This window comes from Dunckerocampus dactyliophorus, chromosome 7, assembly GCF_027744805.1.
Source record: "Dunckerocampus dactyliophorus isolate RoL2022-P2 chromosome 7, RoL_Ddac_1.1, whole genome shotgun sequence".
Lineage (NCBI taxonomy): Eukaryota > Metazoa > Chordata > Actinopteri > Syngnathiformes > Syngnathidae > Dunckerocampus > Dunckerocampus dactyliophorus.
Window position 1 is genome coordinate 32404357 of NC_072825.1, and position 19580 is coordinate 32423936.

The 19580-nt window shown below is 40.8% G+C and overlaps 1 protein-coding gene across 2 annotated transcripts; it reads left to right on the top strand.

Moving 5' to 3' along the window:
* The first annotated feature begins 5004 nt into the window (after positions 1-5004).
* On the top strand, positions 5005-15102 carry tbx20 (T-box transcription factor 20). Of its 2 annotated transcripts, none has more exons than XM_054781668.1 (8): positions 5005-5382; positions 5806-6046; positions 6761-6925; positions 7556-7664; positions 8843-9001; positions 11475-11581; positions 13357-13469; positions 13835-15102. In XM_054781668.1, the coding sequence occupies exons 1-8, from the start codon at positions 5253-5255 to the stop codon at positions 14146-14148; spliced, it is 1338 nt and encodes a 445-aa protein (XP_054637643.1). In that variant the 5' UTR covers positions 5005-5252; the 3' UTR covers positions 14149-15102. The 2 variants fall into 2 exon arrangements, with proteins under 2 accessions (XP_054637643.1, XP_054637640.1); XM_054781665.1 differs by having other exon boundaries at positions 11475-11551.
* The last annotated feature ends 4478 nt before the right edge of the window (positions 15103-19580 follow it).

A 19580-nucleotide genomic window follows, 5' to 3' on the forward strand; every position in this document is an offset into this window, starting at 1 on the left:
TTGCATGTTCTCCCCCATGCGTGGATTTTCTCCCCTATTCCAAAAACATGCATGTTAGGTTCACTGGAGACTCTACATCGTCCACAGGCATGAATGTGAGCGTGAATGTTTGTTTGTCTATATGAGCTCTGCCATTGGCTGGACACCAGTCCAGGGTCTATGTACCCCGCCTCTTTCCTGAAGTCAGCTGGGATAGGCTCCAGCTAGCCCCTGCTAACCCAGTGAGGACAAGGGGCATAGAAAACGGATAGTTGGATAAAGTGATTTCCACAGGGCCCTAAGATTCTTTTTTTTTTTCCAAAGAAGCAGCTAGTGACAAATCCAGTGTCTTTTTCTGGCAGGTATTGCTCTTCTCAACAGGCAGCAGGTGCTGCAGTGCCCTCCCCTCCACCTAAAAGCACAGGCAGCTCCGGCTTGCTTGTGACATAAAAAAAAATAAAACCAAAGGAAGCGAGAGAAGAATGTTCATTTGTGTATCTAAACATATTTGTTTTGCTTTTTGGTCACTTTTTGTCTCCCACAGTGTCCATCACAATTACATGCACATGGCCAATTATGCAAATTAGATGACATCATCTAGAGCCCAACGCCACAAATACAGTAGAATGCGGTCCTGTAGGAAACACTGAACAGTGTCAACGAAGCAAAGGTTATTCACGTCACATCTCTTTGTTTTAGCTTTAAGTGCTACTATTAATAGTATCAAATGTTTAGCATTTTATCATCCTTGTGTTGTCACACAAGTGTAAAAAGAAGCATTTGTGCATGATGTATAACTTGATATGTATAACCTGACTTTGCCGTATGATTGAAAGACAGTGTGTAAATTCAGAGAGGTGTACCTTGTACTAACCCCTCTTCCCCCTGTGAGCAGCACGCTCCTTTAAGGCCACGGCGGCCCCTCAAAGTGTGAATAATATTCAGTAAAGAGTGAAGCTTGAGTGGGAAAGCTTTTAGCACATTATCCACTGGCAATAGCCAGGTAATCACATTTGTCAGCACAGGTCTCTTATTAAATATCTGCAGCCAGCAGATTTGCATTCAGGAGTCTTCTAATAGGTTTAGCAGCTCCGGATCTTTGGCTCCGGGTTGGTGCTCACCTCTATCTGGCTCACAGAGAGAGTGAGTCACGTGGAGGACACACATTGTCCTCTTTCCACCACTTCAGAGTACAGCATTACACTGGGTCCACTTCATGATGAAAACTTGCATAATGGTTTGGACTCATTACATCCGTCATTACACGTTTCATTTTGGTTAAAAAAAGGGTCCACATTTTTTATGCTGTTAATTCCTGATTCAACTTTTTTTAAACTACCCTACTTTAAATTATATTTCTTGTAAAGCACTTTAAGCGTGTCATATAAAGTTTTTTGTTATCATATACCTAAGCTCTAAAGCAGGGGGCTGCATCATCCAAAAATAATGCTTGGGGGGGTAAGGCACTGTTGATATAGTCCACTGCTGATGGGGATGTCATAAAACTAATGTCAAAACATCCCAACTGTCCCTTTAAGGCAGTGAGGTGGACCAACGTACTTATGGCATAGCCGCACTAGCTGGCATCACACTGCTCTAAAATATCCTCACAATGTCCCACAAAGTAAAAGACTTTCATCCCCAAAGTGTGTTTATGTCTCTACAATATGTGTCTGTCACCAGGCTGGTTTGGTATTTTCTGCCATGGCCCCCGTCATCGTCCTCCTCATCATCTCCAGAGTCACCATCCAGGAGGAGTGCCTGAGTGACAAATGTTTGTTGTTTCCAAGAAGGCGTCAGTGAGCGCAAAGAGGCTCAGTGATTGGCCCCTGCTTATCAGTCTCGCTATCCGGCAGGAAACAACATCGCGTCTCCATAAAGACGTCGCCTGAGGTGACGTCTAGACCGGGTCGGAATCCCAGCCGATTAAAAGCCAGGAAAAGAAGAAGAAGAAAAGATCACGTTAATCCGTCTAGAAAGCTTTCTTCTGTGGTACAAAATTGAATGAGCGACCCAGCGCTGAATTTACAACGCTAAGAAAGAAAGAAGACCGCTTATTAGAAGAGGCTACTAGAAGCTTCTGCAGCAAAACACTATGATGCCTTCATAAGACAACATTTTATGCGGTTGTACAAACTAATTAAGTAGCTTCACAAACCTTTTTATTTGTTCAATATAATAAATCAAATTAAACGTATCTCATAGCTACGTTTAATTTGAAGACCTTTGTTTAATTTGACACCTTCTTCTGTGAAGAAGGTGTCGGACGTTTCGCTCCTCATCCAAAGAGCTTCGTCAGTGAACTAATAAGTGCTGGTATCCTAGGCCTTAAATACAGTAAGAGTGGGCGGAATTGGTGTGCCAACACCCTCCTCCTATTGGTTCCTTACACTAAGCCTGGGCGGAGTAGTGGTATAATCCTCTCCTGCCATTAGCACCTCTGATAAAAGGGAAGTGTAGCTCCCTGTAGTTGGGTATGAACGACTCTGATACTGGCTCGTTAGCATCTATTGTTCTGGCTCGGCCCTGCCTTCACCTCATTTGCATGACTAAGAGCTGTGGGTTTTGGTCTCAGTAACCTGCTGAACACAGGGTCCAAATTAAACCTCAAACCACCATTCCGATTCAATGATGGGTTCTGTTGTTTGACAAAAATAGCTTCCTTTACTCCTCTTTCAAACCATCTGTTTTCTTTGGCCAAAATCTTTACCTCGCTGTCCTGAAAAGAGTGATTGGTAGCTTTCAGGTGTAGATGTACTGCTGATTGAGGACCACTAGAATTGTCCCTGCGATGTTGATAAAGCCTTTTTTGGAGCATTTGCTTAGTTTCCCCAATGTAGTGCTCTTTGCATTCCTCATCTTTACAGTGGATGGAATAGACCACATTGCTCTGTTTTTGGTTTGGAGCCTTGTCTTTAGGATGCACTAGTCTTTGTCTCAGGGTATTTACTGGTTTGAAATAGGTAGGAATTTTACCAATTCCTCCCACTCTTACTGTATTTAAGGCCTAGGCTACCAGCACTTATTAGTTTGCTGACGAAGCTCTTCGGATGAGGAGCGAAACATCCGACACCTTCTTCACAGAAGTACAGATGACGTCTCAAGAAGCCTTTCCCTCGATATATTAAATGTACTTTTCCCCCTTCCAATTCTCATTGCCTTTGGGACAAAATTCTACTGTGCACCCTGGCTCAGCACTCCCCTATAGCAATGATAGTTTTACTCCTCTAGAAAGAGATTTTCATTTGAACTGCATATCCCATCCCTTTTTTCCACTAAAATCCATGGTCATGATCCTTTACTTTTTATTCTTACTTTCATACAATTCACTATGCTCTCGTCTGTACAAAATATGAATCATAAAAGAGACAAGTTTTAAAATCATTTCACATTTTGATGATTTTTTTTGTTTGTGTTATGAAATAGAAATAAGCTCTTTTCTGATATAGAAATATATTTGAACAAAAACCACAGGAATAATATGTAATATAATATGTAATAATATATAACCATTGTCTCCATATGGGAGTTCATTTGAAATTCGGGTGAGAAAAAAAAAACAAAAAAACGTATTTTTTTATATTTGCAAGCAAATATAAAATGATATAAAATGATTTAGTAGTCTAGTGGTGGTTGTTTGTTTACATATCCGCCACGGCCCCCCATGTAAAGCCCTTATGACTCAGGTATGGTACGATATGGACAGAATGTTTAAAAATGATCATAGAGTCCTTATGACTAAGATCAAGCACACCTGTTGTGTGAGGTTAGTCAGAAGACTAACCTTGCATTTAGTGTGAGTGGCTAACAAACTAGCAACACACTTAACAACTCACAAGTTCTCACGAATCAAGCTAACACTCGCTAACCGTCAAAGAGCTAACTACAGTGTTTGCTAATTGTTGCATAGCTAATAACCTTCAAATGGCAGCTTCATTTAAAGGCTTAAGACTTTCATGGTAAGCAGATAAAGCTCCCAAAAATACGGACTTATTAACTTGTATGGCCTTATCTCTTCAAGTGGAAGTCATAAACGTCACGGTTGAATTCCTAAACGTGTCCCCTACTAACGAACATCCAATGTGCGAACACTCGGAGATACGAACACAAGCCGGGTCTATTTTTTCATGTGTTCTGCCTTATAAGTCCATATTTATACTGTACATGCTTGACCAGCAGAGGGCACTGTGACACTGCTGATGGGACCAACACATAAGGAAGACTGCATCCAAACTCATATTTACATACATACATATATACTGTATATGTATACACGTACATGTAGTACCTATATCATTGCTAATATTACCTTTTCCCTTACTTAAGAACAATTCGACATAAGAACGGTCGTCTGGAACCAATTGTGTTCGTTAGTTGGGGACTTAGTGTAATTACTTCCTGGTGGGTGGCAGCATGTTGAACGTTGATTAGAGGGGTCTTATTTATGTTAGATTAACTGTAAAAATGTATATTTTAGCCATACTTGTGTCCAGCTCTCTGTGTGATGTGTAAATGGTGTATGAAAGGTAAACAAGTTGGTGTTATGATGTTGTTAATTGATATTTATGTTTCCTACGTGATAAGGGCGCATTTATAGGCCACCTGTGATAATGGTACTGTCCAGTGGCGCTGTTAGCATCAACTGTGTTTTAAGACGTCTCACTCTGATTATGAAAGGCTTGCTGACGGCTATTCGCTTTTGCTTTGCAGATTTTTGGGGAAAGAAGTTAAGTGATTATTTTTCTCAATCTGAGTGGAATAGTCTTCAAGACTCAAAACCAGCTTCTAAGTGGACAATGTGTGTGTTTCACATGAGGAAGAAGAAGCTCCACCGTTGAAACTCCTCTGGACCATGAGGTCATTTCTCACCGCCTTCCCCACCCCACCTCCATGTCCAAGCAAGGCAGCGTTTCATTGGCTGCTGAGACGGGACAGCGTGACGTTAAAGCCTGTCCACTGATTGGAGGACAGAGTAGCGTAAAAAGGACCAGCTGAAGTTGGAGCCAATCTTCCGAAAGACCTGCCACCTCAGGGACGCACTGTGGAAGTCACCTGGAAGTTCTTCTTTTTCTTCTTATTCTTCTTCTTTTAGTAGAAACGGTCCTCCATCACGCACTCACTCTGGACTTGGTGAAGTTCCAAATCTGTTGGGGAGGGGGGGCTGACGTCAATTAGGCGCGCACCTCTCCACTGGAGGCGTGATATCTTTGCTCGCAAAAGATTTTTTCTTAAATTTTTTATAAAAGATCGGTGGGGTTTTTTTCTTCAGCGACATGGAGTACACTTCCTCCCCGAAGCCGCAGCTCTCCTCCCGGGCCAACGCTTTCTCCATCGCCGCACTCATGTCCAGCGGGAAGCCCAGCAAGGAGAAGGAGGCCGAGGAGAGCACCATCAAGCCCCTCGGTATTCTACTACTGCTTCTTTATTTCGATTTTATTGCTCGTGCTTGCATAAAAGAGGAGAAAAATCTTTATTCCTAACCTCAAATTTGCACATTTAAAATTGAAAAAATATATTTTTACGAGAGCGACAACTGCTAAACTCATTTAATGTCGTTGGACTTTTAAAAAATAGACCTATGTACCGTAAAAGACCATTTAATGTGTGCCGATGTAATTACGCAACAAAATCAACTTAATTTAAGGAGGCATTTATTTTAATTGTCAAAACATATAACTGTTATAAATGATAACCTATTTCCAAACAATATTTCTACATAAAAACCGTGATATTAATATGAACAAGACACACAAAATCAACATACTGTAGAAGTTCCATTAAGACACTATAGAAGGAATAATACTGTAGTGTGTGTGGGTCTATCAGAACAGTTCGTGGAGAAGTCGTCCTGCAGCCAGCCCCCCCTCGCCGACCTCTCGTCGTCCCTGGAAGTCCACGGAGACTTCGGGGGAAGCGTTCCCGCGGCGTGCACGGAGCCTCTCATTCCCGCCAACCCCGGCATCCCCAGCGAGGAGATGGCCAAGATCTCCTGCAACCTGGAGACCAAAGAACTGTGGGACAAGTTCCACGAGCTGGGCACAGAGATGATCATCACCAAGTCCGGAAGGTAGAAGAAACTGGCGCACACTCAAGTAAATAGACATTGAAGTCGAGAAAATATGTGATTTTTTTTCAAAGTAGATGAGGGGCCGTGTGGTTTATTTGTCATGTACCACAGAGACTCTTCAAGTCATTTATTCAAATGAAATAATGCTCACATTGATTTGCTCATTTGTCAAATGTATTGTGTGATTAATTTCATATCACAGACTAAGTTTGCATTTGCAAAGAAAACAAATAGAAATGGTATTTTAATTAGATGAATTCTTGATTATATTAGACTGCAGTCTATGAACAGACTTAATACGATATTGTTTGGTCTTATTTACATACATTATGCACTGATTCTCTGATTTCACCAATGCATATAGTTTCCTTATAGTTTACATTTTCCAGGGATTTAATTTCTAGCTTAAAAAAAGAAAAGTAATTATATACAAATAGAACACATTTTTTTTACAGCTTTAAAAATTTGCTTTGAACTAATTTGGACTTTTCCCTGGTGTGCCTTTTATGAATAACGTAAAAAATGAAGTTGCTGGCGAAAAAACCTATTTCAGAATTTGTATCTAGAACTGATTTTGAAAATAGTAATAATGACAGTAATGCCATTACTACTAGTAGTAATAATAACATGATGAATAATTCTCAACGAAATAATCATGATATGAATCATCATCATAATAATATACGAATCATTGTGACTGTGTGTATCCGTGAGGCGGATGTTCCCGACCATCCGTGTGTCTTTCTCCGGGGTGGAGCAGGACTCCAAGTACATCGTCCTGATGGACATTGTCCCGGTGGACAACAAGAGGTACCGCTATGCTTATCACCGCTCATCGTGGCTGGTGGCCGGCAAGGCTGACCCTCCTCTGCCTGCCAGGTCGGTACACACTCATTCATGACTTCTTGTGTACTGTTGCTAAATGTGCATTGTGTAGTCATTATAACAGTGCATTCAAACCGTGTGGAGTTGGGGAAGGGGCCGGGGGCGGGAGGGTTAGCGGAGGTTATAAATCAATTCTCAATGTAAAATAATAAAAAAATGAAATCATGTGAAATCATGAAAACGTTTTGTGGATCCATTTCGATAATTTCTTTGACCATAACTACCTACAGTATATAAAGGACTCGATATGAATGTGTTTCGAAATGTAATATATATACTGTACATGTATGTTATGTATGTTATATATAATATGCAGTAAGTACAGGACGTAAACTTCACTTAATTGCACAAACAATTGCGGTCAACCACTAAATTATGAGGAAAACATCTTGAATGAAGAAGATCTTAAATGTTCACAATCTGCCTTAATTGTACCATTTTTTATGTCTTACTTTTTTAATTTTTAAGTACGAAAAACGACCAAGAGAAATGCCAAAAAAGGCACTAGAACACAAATGTGGCGTGTGACATCTGTACGCTGATTGGCCATGTGGTGTACCACCGTGATGCCTGTTAGCCAATCAGAGGCGAAAAGCTGACGTGGCGTTGGTGAACTGTTTACAGGTTGTACGTTCATCCGGACTCTCCTTTCAGCGGAGAACAGCTGATGAAGCAAATGGTTTCTTTCGAGAAAGTCAAACTCACCAACAACGAACTGGACCAACACGGACATGTGAGTTTACGTGTGGATTCCTCAAATATAAAATAAATCCATCGTAATACGCACATGGACACGTTTCGCACCACGTGTAGCGCTCGTTCAACTTAAAATACTTTTTTTAGTAGTGTAACCGAAAGTGAAACCGTCTAAAATATGACAACTATGACAGTATATCGTAATATAACAGTATTAACGCGCATATGTTGACGTTTAAGATGTGTGACAATTTAAATGGCTAAAATCCTACACTCAATGAAGGCACCACAGCTTCCGTGTGTGCATGGGAAGCGCTTTAGCTTTTTATTTGCAATTATTCAATTCAGTAAATATTAACCATGGATTATGGACTTAGAACGCTGACATTAAGTTTTGGTATTAACCAAAAAAACTGAGACAAGTATTGGCATTGTAAAATTGAAAAACAGTTTATTTGTTGCTGTTTTTGTATTACGACTTGTTTTAAATGACAATTTTCAGATTGAGTTTACACTGGTTGTTTAAAAAAATCTTATCTTTGTCATGTATTAATTCAAGTATAAAAATATATTTACACTTTATACTTTATTTCGAAATATTTTATACCAAAAGTTTTTGGACTGAAAAAAAAAATACAATTTGAATCTGAAAACTCAAGTTTTGATGTTGTATTTTGAAGAGTACATCAGCATATTCAATACCAAAATAAGTGCACAAAAAAAATCAGGTCGAATATAATTAGAATTAATTAAGTGAAAAGAAAATATTTGCACCCCAAAAAAGAAAGAACCACAAGTGTAAAAAGAAACCGAAATTGTAACAAAGAATAAAATTTAAAAAAAAGAAAATAGATGATTTATTGAAAAGAATTACTAGAGGGCATCATCGTGATATTTTACGTCAATGTTTTTGTGCACTTGGGTGATGTCATTTTCCAAATTCAACATTAAAACATCAATTTTCAGATTCTGTACAGCTCCATAGAAATGAAGCTCTAAAAATGGAATTTCAATGGCATTATTTTGTGTATTGTTTAGGAGAGATGGGGGGTTTTGGCCTCGTAAAATGGAAAAAAAAACATCTTAATCTTAAATTCTGCAGTTCTTGAATTGAAAAAGTCAACACTATTGTTTAAATTAAAAAAGTCCTGCTATAAGCAAAAGCATATAAAAAATGTGTGGACAGATGAAGGTAAACATAACGCTGTGGTGCAGATCATCCTGAACTCCATGCACAAGTACCAGCCTCGAGTTCACATCATCAAGAAGAAGGAGCACATGGCATCGCTGCTCAACTTCAAGTCGGAGGAATTCCGCACCTTCGTCTTTGTGGAGACCGTCTTCACCGCCGTCACCGCCTACCAGAACCAGCTGGTGAGTCGCTCACACGCTCTTCTTGTATGGGCGTCGCCAAGCGTGACCCATGAACACAGCACATTGACATGTTAGCATATTAGCTCCGTATTATATAGGGGAGACTGGGGACAGTTGCAACAGGGGACGGTTCCAACAAGCCTAATTTGTCTAATCAGTAACATGCCAGAGAGATGACCCTCATACTGCACATGCTCAGTTAGACCCTCTACTCGCCAAGAAGAAAGCGGCCATATTGCGCATCTGGTCCAGCTTCTATCAAGACAAAGTTGTTTTGGAGGTTTGAAAGTAGCTGTATTTTTGTCATACTATCCTAATATTTTGTAGGAATTACTCCAGACCCACCTGGTTTGAATCACTGTTTTGTTGACTATTCAGCAACATTGCTTACATTTGTCAATGTCACTGTGGCTAGTTGGCACATGGTGTTTTGTCCTGACTGATACTATGGGGACGGTTGCAACTGTCCCCATGCTAATATCAAAATAGACTCTGAAGAGGAAGAAGATGTCTGTTTTTTTCTGTGAGCTAGCAGAAATGCTCTGGTTTCTGCAGAATAGTTCAGAAGCTGCTGGAATAGTTCACAAGACAGCAGATTTGTTGGGCAAGAGGCGAGTGTTGCAGTTTTATTTTTCAAGCATTTGTGTGCCTTTAACAAAACTTAAAAGCCAAACTTTATATTCACTGGAGTTTTAAAACAATGTGAATTTTGTTCACTAAAACTGTTCCCATGTTTTTTGCACTCCAAATTATTCTATTCTTTTTGTCCCAAACTGAAATATTGAGTTTTTATAGCGTCTGTAACATTTGCACATTGACTCAAAGTAGGCCTATGTTTTACACAAAACTAAACTTATTAAATACTTTATATTGTATACTGTGGTTATTTAAACAAACAGCATAAAATTTTGGTGAAATTTAATGTTTTTTGATATGTTGCAACCGTCCCTGATCGGTGTCCCCAGGTTTGGGGTCAGTTGCAACGTCTGAATTTTTGTATTCAAATAAATATTGTGATTGATATGTTCTATGTAGCCATCTTTAAATGGTACGGCTATTTAGCAGGCAGATGTAGCTTTACTTTGGAAAGATTTGGTGTGCCTAGTCTGAATCATCTCTGAGTAATTGAGAGTAATGTACAAAGTGTTGCAACTGTCCCCAGTCTCCCCTACAAACACACTTGTCAGCATCATGTCTCAACTTTAAGGCCTAGCGTCCAAACTTAAACAAAGTAAACATTCAAGAATGTGTGGGTGCATTCTTCATTTTTGTGTTTGTATGTTAAACGCTCAAAAATCACTTCAACCCAAAGATGCACATTTTTATGTGGCACAAACAACCCCACCCTAAAAACCAAACCAAGTGCAAAGTATGAAACTGTGGACTAATACAATCGGTGAAATGTTGCTGTGTGAATGACTCTTGCTGAGGTGTGATATTACACATTACAGGAAGACCCCCTTCCTCCCCTCTTGCATAACCATCATTGCAAATTGTATATTTACAAGCCAAAGGCCATACCTGGACATCATTGCAGACCACGCACAGGTCTCAGTCGAGCACCTACACTATATCAATATCGGAATATAGAACAAAACAGCATGGACATGATTCGTTATCTCATTTTGACGCCAGTATGAGTCTGCCCATACTATGGGACATCCCTACTAAAATAAAACCTTAACATTTTCGAACCTTTGACGTTTGCATCTTTTAAAGAAATACGTCATCCTGTGTAAAGTTCTCATGCGGGCCGTGTTCAGTTTTACTTGTGCGGGTCGCACTTTGGACACCCCCGTTTCTAGCGAAACAGCAAACTTTTGTGGCGTTTGAAGCGAAACCTCTCGTTTCTCATTTGGATCTACCAGGACTGCCACAATAGAACCTACTTAAGGCTGATGCAGGGATGGCTAAAAGAAGCGGTACAGCGTTCCCTCGTTTATCGCACGGGATAAGTTCCCAAAATAGCCCGCAATAAATGAAATCCGCAAAGTAGCCAAATTAATTTTTTCCCCAATGATTGTCGCCCGAAGTCAGCTGGGATAGGCTCCAGCATACCCCCGCAACCCTAATATAAAATGGATGGATGGATTCTATACTGTATGTTGTAAGGCTGTAAAACCCCCCACCGTACACTTGATACACTTTTCTCAGACAGACATTAACATTTGATCACATTTCTCTTCATTTAAACACCCCGGTGTCCTGTAGCGTTTTTGTATCCTTGTTAAAACACATTAGTGACGACCAACCGAAGATTCATTTACAAGCTAGCTGACAAGCAAGCTAGCAATGACACAGGAGACACAGCAGTGCGGCACGAAGGAGATTGATTGACAACGCACTACAGCCAATCAGGTCACAGAAAACTGTCATTAAAAAAGAAAAAGAAGCACTAAAACAAATTCCGTGAAAGCGCGAGAGAAGGGAACACTGTCACATTAAAATGTGTGTTTATTTGTGTGTGTGTTAGATTACCAAGCTGAAGATTGACAGCAACCCTTTTGCCAAAGGATTCCGGGATTCGTCGCGGCTGACCGACATGGAGAGGTACAAGGAATTCTGGGACCTGCATTGTGTGTTTACTTTTTAGGGAGGGTGTGTAAAGTGTGTGTGTTATTTGTGTTTTTAACATATTTTATGTTTACTCTTTACTCATTTCTTTCAACGCCATGTTTTCCTCTCTGGCTGTTAACATTGGGGAAGGTTTGTGTGTGTGTGTGTGTGTGTGCGTGTGTGTGTGTGTGTGTGTGTGTGTGTGTGAGAGAGAGAGAACACACACACACCAAATTCACGTGGAGAAGATGTTCTTGGAAGCAGCTTCTCATCATTCCTGATTCCCACACTGAACCCAAAATGAAACCAACTGCTTGTTTCCTTCGATCCTGTATCATGAAGTGCGCACGCACACACACACACACACACAGCGTGACACACACAGTGTGTGAGTGGGCTGTGAATTAGACCTGATCAATTGATCTTTGGGGAGCAGCACAAATCACATTAGTCTGGAGTCGCCCGCTGCACTCAAACACACTTTAATCCAATTGGCTGCATTGAGTGATTGAAGCCAGCAGGCCCCACCTACTCGCTCCTGCCTGCAGTGCACTGTGGGACTTGTGTGCCAAGGGGGGTGGGGGGCAACAAAAACACACACACGCACACATTTGTACCGGTTTGCTGACAGATATTGCACTTTCCTAACCTAATTGAAGGAGGGGGGGCTGGATGGGAGGGGGTGCTAATGTGGACACATGGTTGTCATGATGTTGAACACATGACACACACACACACACGCACACACACACACAGACACAGCAACAATTTGTGTCACTGTACTTTGAGAAGTGCATCTTGACAAGACTTAAATGAGATAATTCACTTTACGGGGATGGGGGGGGGGGGGGTCTGCACAAACAACGAACTGTGATATGTCAGATACAAATACTACAACAGGAAGTAAGAAATGTACATTCATCAGCTAAAATGACATGCAAAGCAAAGTACATGAAACATTTGCTAACAACACAAGGAGATGTGTACTAAAGGCAGTGTTTTGTGTATTTATTGAACATTTAAGCACCCAAATATTCAAGTCGTAGGTGATGCTACAAGCCAGCAGGATGTCAGAAGTTGAGTTTGAATCACGACAATTGAAAAACTACACCCCCTTGTGGAAGTGCGGAGCAATGACGGCCGGGTCGGAAAACTCCAATGAAACTTTGTTGCTGTACTTGACGGTCCTAAAGATCAAAGTGCAGTCAGTTGCGACACATCAAAGAAACCAAAAGAACTTTCACTGCACAGTGTAACGCAGGGGTCACCAACGTGGTGCCTGCGGGCACCAGGTAGCCCCCACGACCACATGAGGTGCCCGCAAGCCTGCTTTTCATTCAGGTGTTCAGTTAATAATGAAAGAAGAGTAGAAAGAAATGCATTGTGAAATACAACATGTGAGTTGTGGACACCAGCATTTTGTTCATGTTCTGGTAAAACAAGCATATTCACTTTGTTTGGGTTTAAAATAAGCTCTGAAAATAAATGTTACAAAAATGAGTAGCTCTTGGCCATTTTCATTTTGTAAAAGTAGCTCTCACAAACCTTGGTGACCCCTGGTGTAACGCATGCCAGCCTGTGAGGCTGAGCGAGTGTACGTTGGTAAAACCTCACTCCCTCTGCCTCAAGAGCTGCACTGAACACGCAGCCGACAGTCCGGGCTTTTAGTCGCGTGGTCAGCGCCCTCGCCTCCCATTACGGAAGTGCGAGGATGAGGGCAGGTGCGAAACAGGGCGGGTTACAACAGCATCACACAAAGAGATTCATTTGCGGGTGTTTCTCTTGGACTCCTGCTGCAGGGAAAGTGTTGAGAATCTCATCCACAAGCACTCGTACGCGCGCTCGCCAATCAGGACCTACGCAGGCGAAGACGACAACCTGGGCGACGACGGACACGCGCCTCATGCCAGAGGTGAGCCTTGATGAGGACGGTGAAGGTGATGGGGGTGGGGGGCGAGGAAGATGAGTTGGAATGAGGAATGAGGATGAAATAGATGACGATGAGGATGGGGAGGATGTGATGATGGTGACAACGGTGAGGAGGATGAGGAAGATGAGGATAATGTAGGTTATGATGAGGATGAGGAGAAGTAGGCTAATGATGATGGTGATGATGATGATAATGAGGATGATGAGAATGATACTGCTGATGACCAAGATGACAATGAGGATAATGAGGAAGAGGATGTGATGATGTGGATGAAGAGGAGGAGAATGACAATATCATGTGTGATGATGATGACATCGATGCTGATATCATGTGTCATGTGATGCCAGGTTCAGCGTTCAGCGCCTCAGACAGTCTGTCTCTGAGTTCGTGGGTCGCCGGAACCACTCCGAGCTTTTCGGGCTTCCAGCACCCGCAGTCGCTGTCGGCCATGGGGGCGGGCACCGCCTCCCTCCCTCACCCCATCCAGGGCTCACTGCCACCCTACGGCCGCCTCAGCATGCCCCTGACGCCCATGCAGGGCAGCGGTCCGTCCTTCCCTTCCTTCCACATGCCTCGCTACCATCACTACTTCCAGCAGGGACCCTATGCCGCCATCCAGGGGCTACGCCACTCCTCCACCGTCATGACACCCTTTGTATGACTCCGCCCCCTTGCACCGCGTGACTGTGTAAATAGCTGGCCTGATGGAAAAGGACCCACGGCAGATTGAGAAAACATCTCTCCTCCGATGCTGACAAGATGGCCCACCCCAGTTGGAACCTTGAACCTTAAACGCTGGGATCTTATCTAACGCGTGGTTGGACTGGCAACGCCTGCCGCCATGTGTCAATCAAATTGTTACTAATAAAGATGGCGGCGCTGCGTTTGCTTACTATACATGTAGAGAGCTACAGCAACGCTAGCATGCATGCTGACGGAAGTAGAAGGACGACCATCGTTTTCTTTCACTTTAGCTTCAACTTTGATGCTTCAAAACAACAAAGTCTAGTTCCCGTTCAGGCTAACAGCTTGCTAGGAAGCGGCTAAAGCTAAAGCACCGCTGAACGAGTTGTGTGACGCTAACATGACTTGAAAATGGATGCGCTGTTGAATAAGATGACACTCAGAGCGCTTTTGTCCCGTGTTTAAAAAGAAAGTCATCAAGATAGCTCACTTGGATATATCAACATTTAATCGTCTTTCTTTTTCTGGAAACGTTCACCTCCTCACCTCCTCACCTCTTGGAGACGTCCCGTAGTTATTTATATTGAATTCTATAATGCTGTCACATGACCTCATTTTTTATTGGACTTTTTTCCTCATTGTGGCAACTCTGAAGTCGTATTTATCACGCAAGCTGAAGCCGTGAGCAGCATTTGGATTTCAACAAAACAAAATGATGACTTTAGGAAGCTCAGCCACACTTTTATGAGAAGATATTTGCAGTTTTTTCCAAAGTGTACATAAAGACGGTTTGGTTGTTCAGGAAGTCAAACTGAATATTTATGACTTGTATGAATGTAAAATGTACAAAATGGCGCCGCTCTCTTGTATTCTGTTTTGTTTCCTTTTTTCCGTTGTAATCTGAGCACCAAAAAGGGTTGTGTTGATTTGATTTAAGTGCAATATATTTATTATGTTCTCTGAAAATAATGTAACGCGTTATTTGTCAAACTGGAGAAATATACTGTATATCACCACCCAAACAACGACATTTTGTTTTTCTTATTAATCAGCATTTTTTTCTGTGATAAAATCACAGAAAAATGAACCAAAGCTTCTCATTTACCTACTAGAATATAAGATTCATACTGTATAGTCTACATAAACCTCTTTTACATACATATATTCATACAAAATGTTGTGTATAAATCCATAATCCATAAATCAATATTGAAATATATTAGGGCTGTCAAAGATACCGCGTTAATAAGGCGGTGGATATGGGGTCACAAGTGGGATTTTGAGCCCTGGCAGATGGTGTTTTTTATTGTCATTTATACAGCGGGACCTTGGCATGCGAGTGCCCCAACTACCAAGTGTTTTTTAGATGCAAGCTTTCTCTCGGCTCATTTTTTGCTTTAACTGCGAGCTAACATTTAGGTTTTGAGCTGCTAGTTACAGACAGACATAGCTGAGGACAGACGGGAATGGATGTAAAGGGCATTAGCAGCGCGCTAGCTCGTCACAGGGTGTGATTTTCAACGCCATCAGCAAAACATACGTACATTATAACCACCTCATTGATTTATTTATGATGTATTGTGTAAAACTAAGACAGAAATGACATCAAATTAAAAGCACGAAATGAATACAGAACATTATTTATTTAGTTTATTTTGCAGTTGTTGTTTTTTTGTCATTGTGCCTGAACGTTTCTCGCAGCCCGGAGCTTGGGGACCCCTGAAGGCCACTTTTCTAGAGATGGCTTCTTTAGGCTTATTTTATATGGAAGATAAATGTCTCCGTCAACAAATGTAACCATTGAATTGTATCGTTTGCACAGTCTATCATGTCGTTTTCAAATACAGAATGGTTTTTGAATTGTACCTCACCCCGTGTACCTCATTTACCACAAAGAGATTCACCTCCCTAGTTATTGTAGATAAAAACTTTCTATCTGCGATTCATTCCGAGTTAACTATGATTACAAAATATGATTAATCGCGATTACATCTTTTAATCCTTTGACAGCCCTAAAATGTATACAAGTCACTCATTTGGCAGCACTGGTCTAATGTGTTTATGAGTGAGAGATGAAAATATTGGCCAAAAATACACGGAATAAAATACTGTGTATTTTTAAATATCAGTCTTTTACATACATTCATTTATTTGTGGCGGCCACAAATAAATTTGCCACTAACCTGCTTGCCCTCACTTGACATATATGAATATTTTTTCAATGTATTATTGCTTTATAAACATTTGATATAAATGTATTGTATATAAAATAACTTTCATGTCATACCATTTTTTTTTATATTTATATATCACATATAACTAAATATTTGTAAATTGTATTGAAATATATTTTCCAATCTATATTTGTATTCTTTATTTATTTAAAAAAATAGATACAGAAAAGTTTATGGTGTATGGTTGCCAAGGTTAACCCTAACCCTCATGAAGGCTGCTAACCTCTACAGAGCTATTGTAAGTATACGATAATAATAATAATCACATCCTAATATATGTGCTACGGTGTCCTCTGGATGTTTAAAATATACTCTGTGTACACAAGAGTAACCTAAAATAATCAACATACAGTAGACGTAGTACAGTAGACAACTTCATTGTTTAAGTTAGTTTCAGGGGGACTACGAGGAGGAAGGAGGTTGAAGGGAGAAGCCTGTCTCTCTCACAAACTCACGTACGTGCTGTATAAGTCAGCCAATGAGATGAGAGCGTAGGCGGTGCCCTGATAATCAGCCAATGAGAGCGTGAAGCGTCAGAAGGCGTCACCAAGTGTAAGTCTGAACTTGCACCGACTTATTAATAAAGTTGATTGAAAAAAAAAAAATTGCACCAACTTGACGCTTTACATTATATGGAATTTCTTACGTAATACGAAGCACGTAAATTCTTTCCGTTCAGTGGAATTTACGTAAAAGGAGGTTTACCTTATGCGAGGTACTACTGTATTATGTTCAATTTAACAGCTCTAAATCCGTTTAGAGTACAGAACACATTACTTTCAAAATTCTATGAAATGTGAAAATAAGATTAAAAAGAAATGTAAAAATTTAAGTCAAAATAGAATTCAATCACAATTTTTTTTCAATAAAAAAAGTGAGAAATAAAAGAAAGCTGAGTAGGCTGTATAACTACTAGCATCATAACGTTGACATTTGTGTCATCTTGTGCACGCCTCCGTCACACAACCGTGCACGGCGACCTTTCACCAGCGCATCGCCCGCCACCGCAGACGAGCTGGCCTCAAACGGGTCAATGTTCGGAGGAAGAAGGAAGAATCTTCCGTCCTGATAAGAATGGCAGAAAAGAAATGAACAAATAAATAACTTCCTCTGATTGAATTAGAGGGCGTGGGAAGGGCAAGGCCCTCCGCCGTGACGCACGGCCGAGCTAATTGCACCCAGCAGCCGCGTGCCACAGTGCATTGTGGGACGTCATTTACACAGCGGACAGTAATGCTAATGTCCTCTGTATCAGTTCTGCATTTAGGCCCGTTTTCCTCCGCCGAGGCTTTTAGCGGCCGCTCGCTCAGGGTTGAGGCGGTTGAGTGCGGCGGCCATGTTGCTAACCGTATGCTAATAGGTTAAGAGCAGGCCGCATGATGGATGTGGTGTCTGCAGGTGGACGCAGACGCCACAAAGTGCTCCGGAGACGAGCAAGGACATTTTTGTGATGAAACGTGTTCCAACTGTTTGGACGCTAAAGACGGCTAATAGAAGCAGAAAGCGCTGCTAAAAAACAGAAACGTTTACATTGACAACGTACTTTCAGCAAACGTGCACACGACTTGGCATCGCAATGTTGCCGTTTGTCTCCGTTTTCTCTGTAAAATACAAGTCTGAATCACTTGTTTTAATCACGTTTACACAATTAACAGTGTGGGAAGCTTCTCCATTCATCAACGTAATTCATCTAAAACACTAAAAAAGCCTTTCTCTCACGTTTGTTGCTTCCAATTTGTCTATAATACTGTAAGTCAATAAACACTGCATTAGCTTTCATGTGATGTCAGTAAATGTAGGTCAGGTGTTTAGTATTACTCCTCAGATTTGTGCACATTGTTGTAAATGTTGATTTTTTTTACTTCATTTCATTATAATACATTTACACTGTTGTTCATGATAACAATGAATAATTATATTACTCATCAATCTTGGAACTTCACAACGTATTTTTTTTATTTACAAGAAATTATGAAAATATTATTGGTATTTAATGATACATTTACAATATTATTTGAATAGAATTACAGTATAGTGTTTTTAGAAACATTTTAAAAACAAACAATAAATATATTCTTATTACAATAATAACAATAAAAATATACCGTATATAATTATAGTACAATAAAAATGTTATAGTTGTATTTGTATAAACATGAAAATCAAATACACACCAGCATGTATATGATTTAATATACACAATAAAAAATAATGCTTATCATTCTTACAATAAAATACAATAATTTAATTATTGTTGAACATGGATTTTTCATCGCTGTATTTGTATAAAAATGAAAAAACAAACACTACAAATGTATGTTATTCTTATTCCAGCAATGCAAATGATAATGATGGTAACAATGACCATGAGACATCCTGTAGGATCATATCAAATGGATCAATACAACAATAGTAAAAAAGAATCCGTATGTGGGATGAGTTCAAATAAGGCCAGCAAAAATCGGACAATGTGTTGTTAGGTGGCGCACACACACGCATGGACACACGGGGCGATAGCTGTAGCTAATCAGGCGTCCTCTAAAGATGAGGAGGTCTGATAGCAGGGAAAGAAGCTGAATAACAACAACTTATTAAGATGATTGAAACGTCCTACAGGAACCCAAACACTCTTAGACAAATCTTTTTAGGATAACGAGCAAGGAGGAAAGCGAGGGGAGATCCTAACCCGATCGGATTGACCTCTCACGGTGGGAGGGGGGGCTTTAACCCAATGGAGCGGTCGTCAAGTCCATGTCATGCATAATTAATACACAGAAATCCATGCTGATTGCATTACGGCCTTTTGAACGACTCTTCCAAAGTGTACCCTGTCACATGACCTCACAGTCTCACGCCGCCTCGCTCACGTCCTGCTGAGGCTCGCTGTGATGTTGCTGGTACATTTTTACGCACTTGGTTAGTACCGTCCACTTGCATTGGAGGCAAGTGGACCAGTACACATCACTTCCAGCAGACGGTGCTGCGGTGGGGAATGCTGGCCGGGTGTGACAGTCGGCACCTTCCTTGTAGTGCCCCCTACAGGAAGGGAGCCATTTTTCAAACACATTGAGATGTTTTGGAGTGTTCATCCTCTACAGGGGGTTGCTGACACTGAGGTACAAATACAAATACAAATACATATACAAATACATATATACAGCAAAAATGGAATGTT

Bases quoted from the DNA above. Each gene is read 5' to 3' on its own strand.
- tbx20 (XM_054781668.1), top strand. From the start codon at position 5,253: ATGGAGTACACTTCCTCCCCGAAGCCGCAGCTCTCCTCCCGGGCCAAC. The intron at 5,383-5,805 runs GTATTCTACTAC...TGGGTCTATCAG, and splicing joins GAGCACCATCAAGCCCCTCG to AACAGTTCGTGGAGAAGTCG. The intron at 6,926-7,555 runs GTCGGTACACAC...AACTGTTTACAG, and splicing joins GACCCTCCTCTGCCTGCCAG to GTTGTACGTTCATCCGGACT.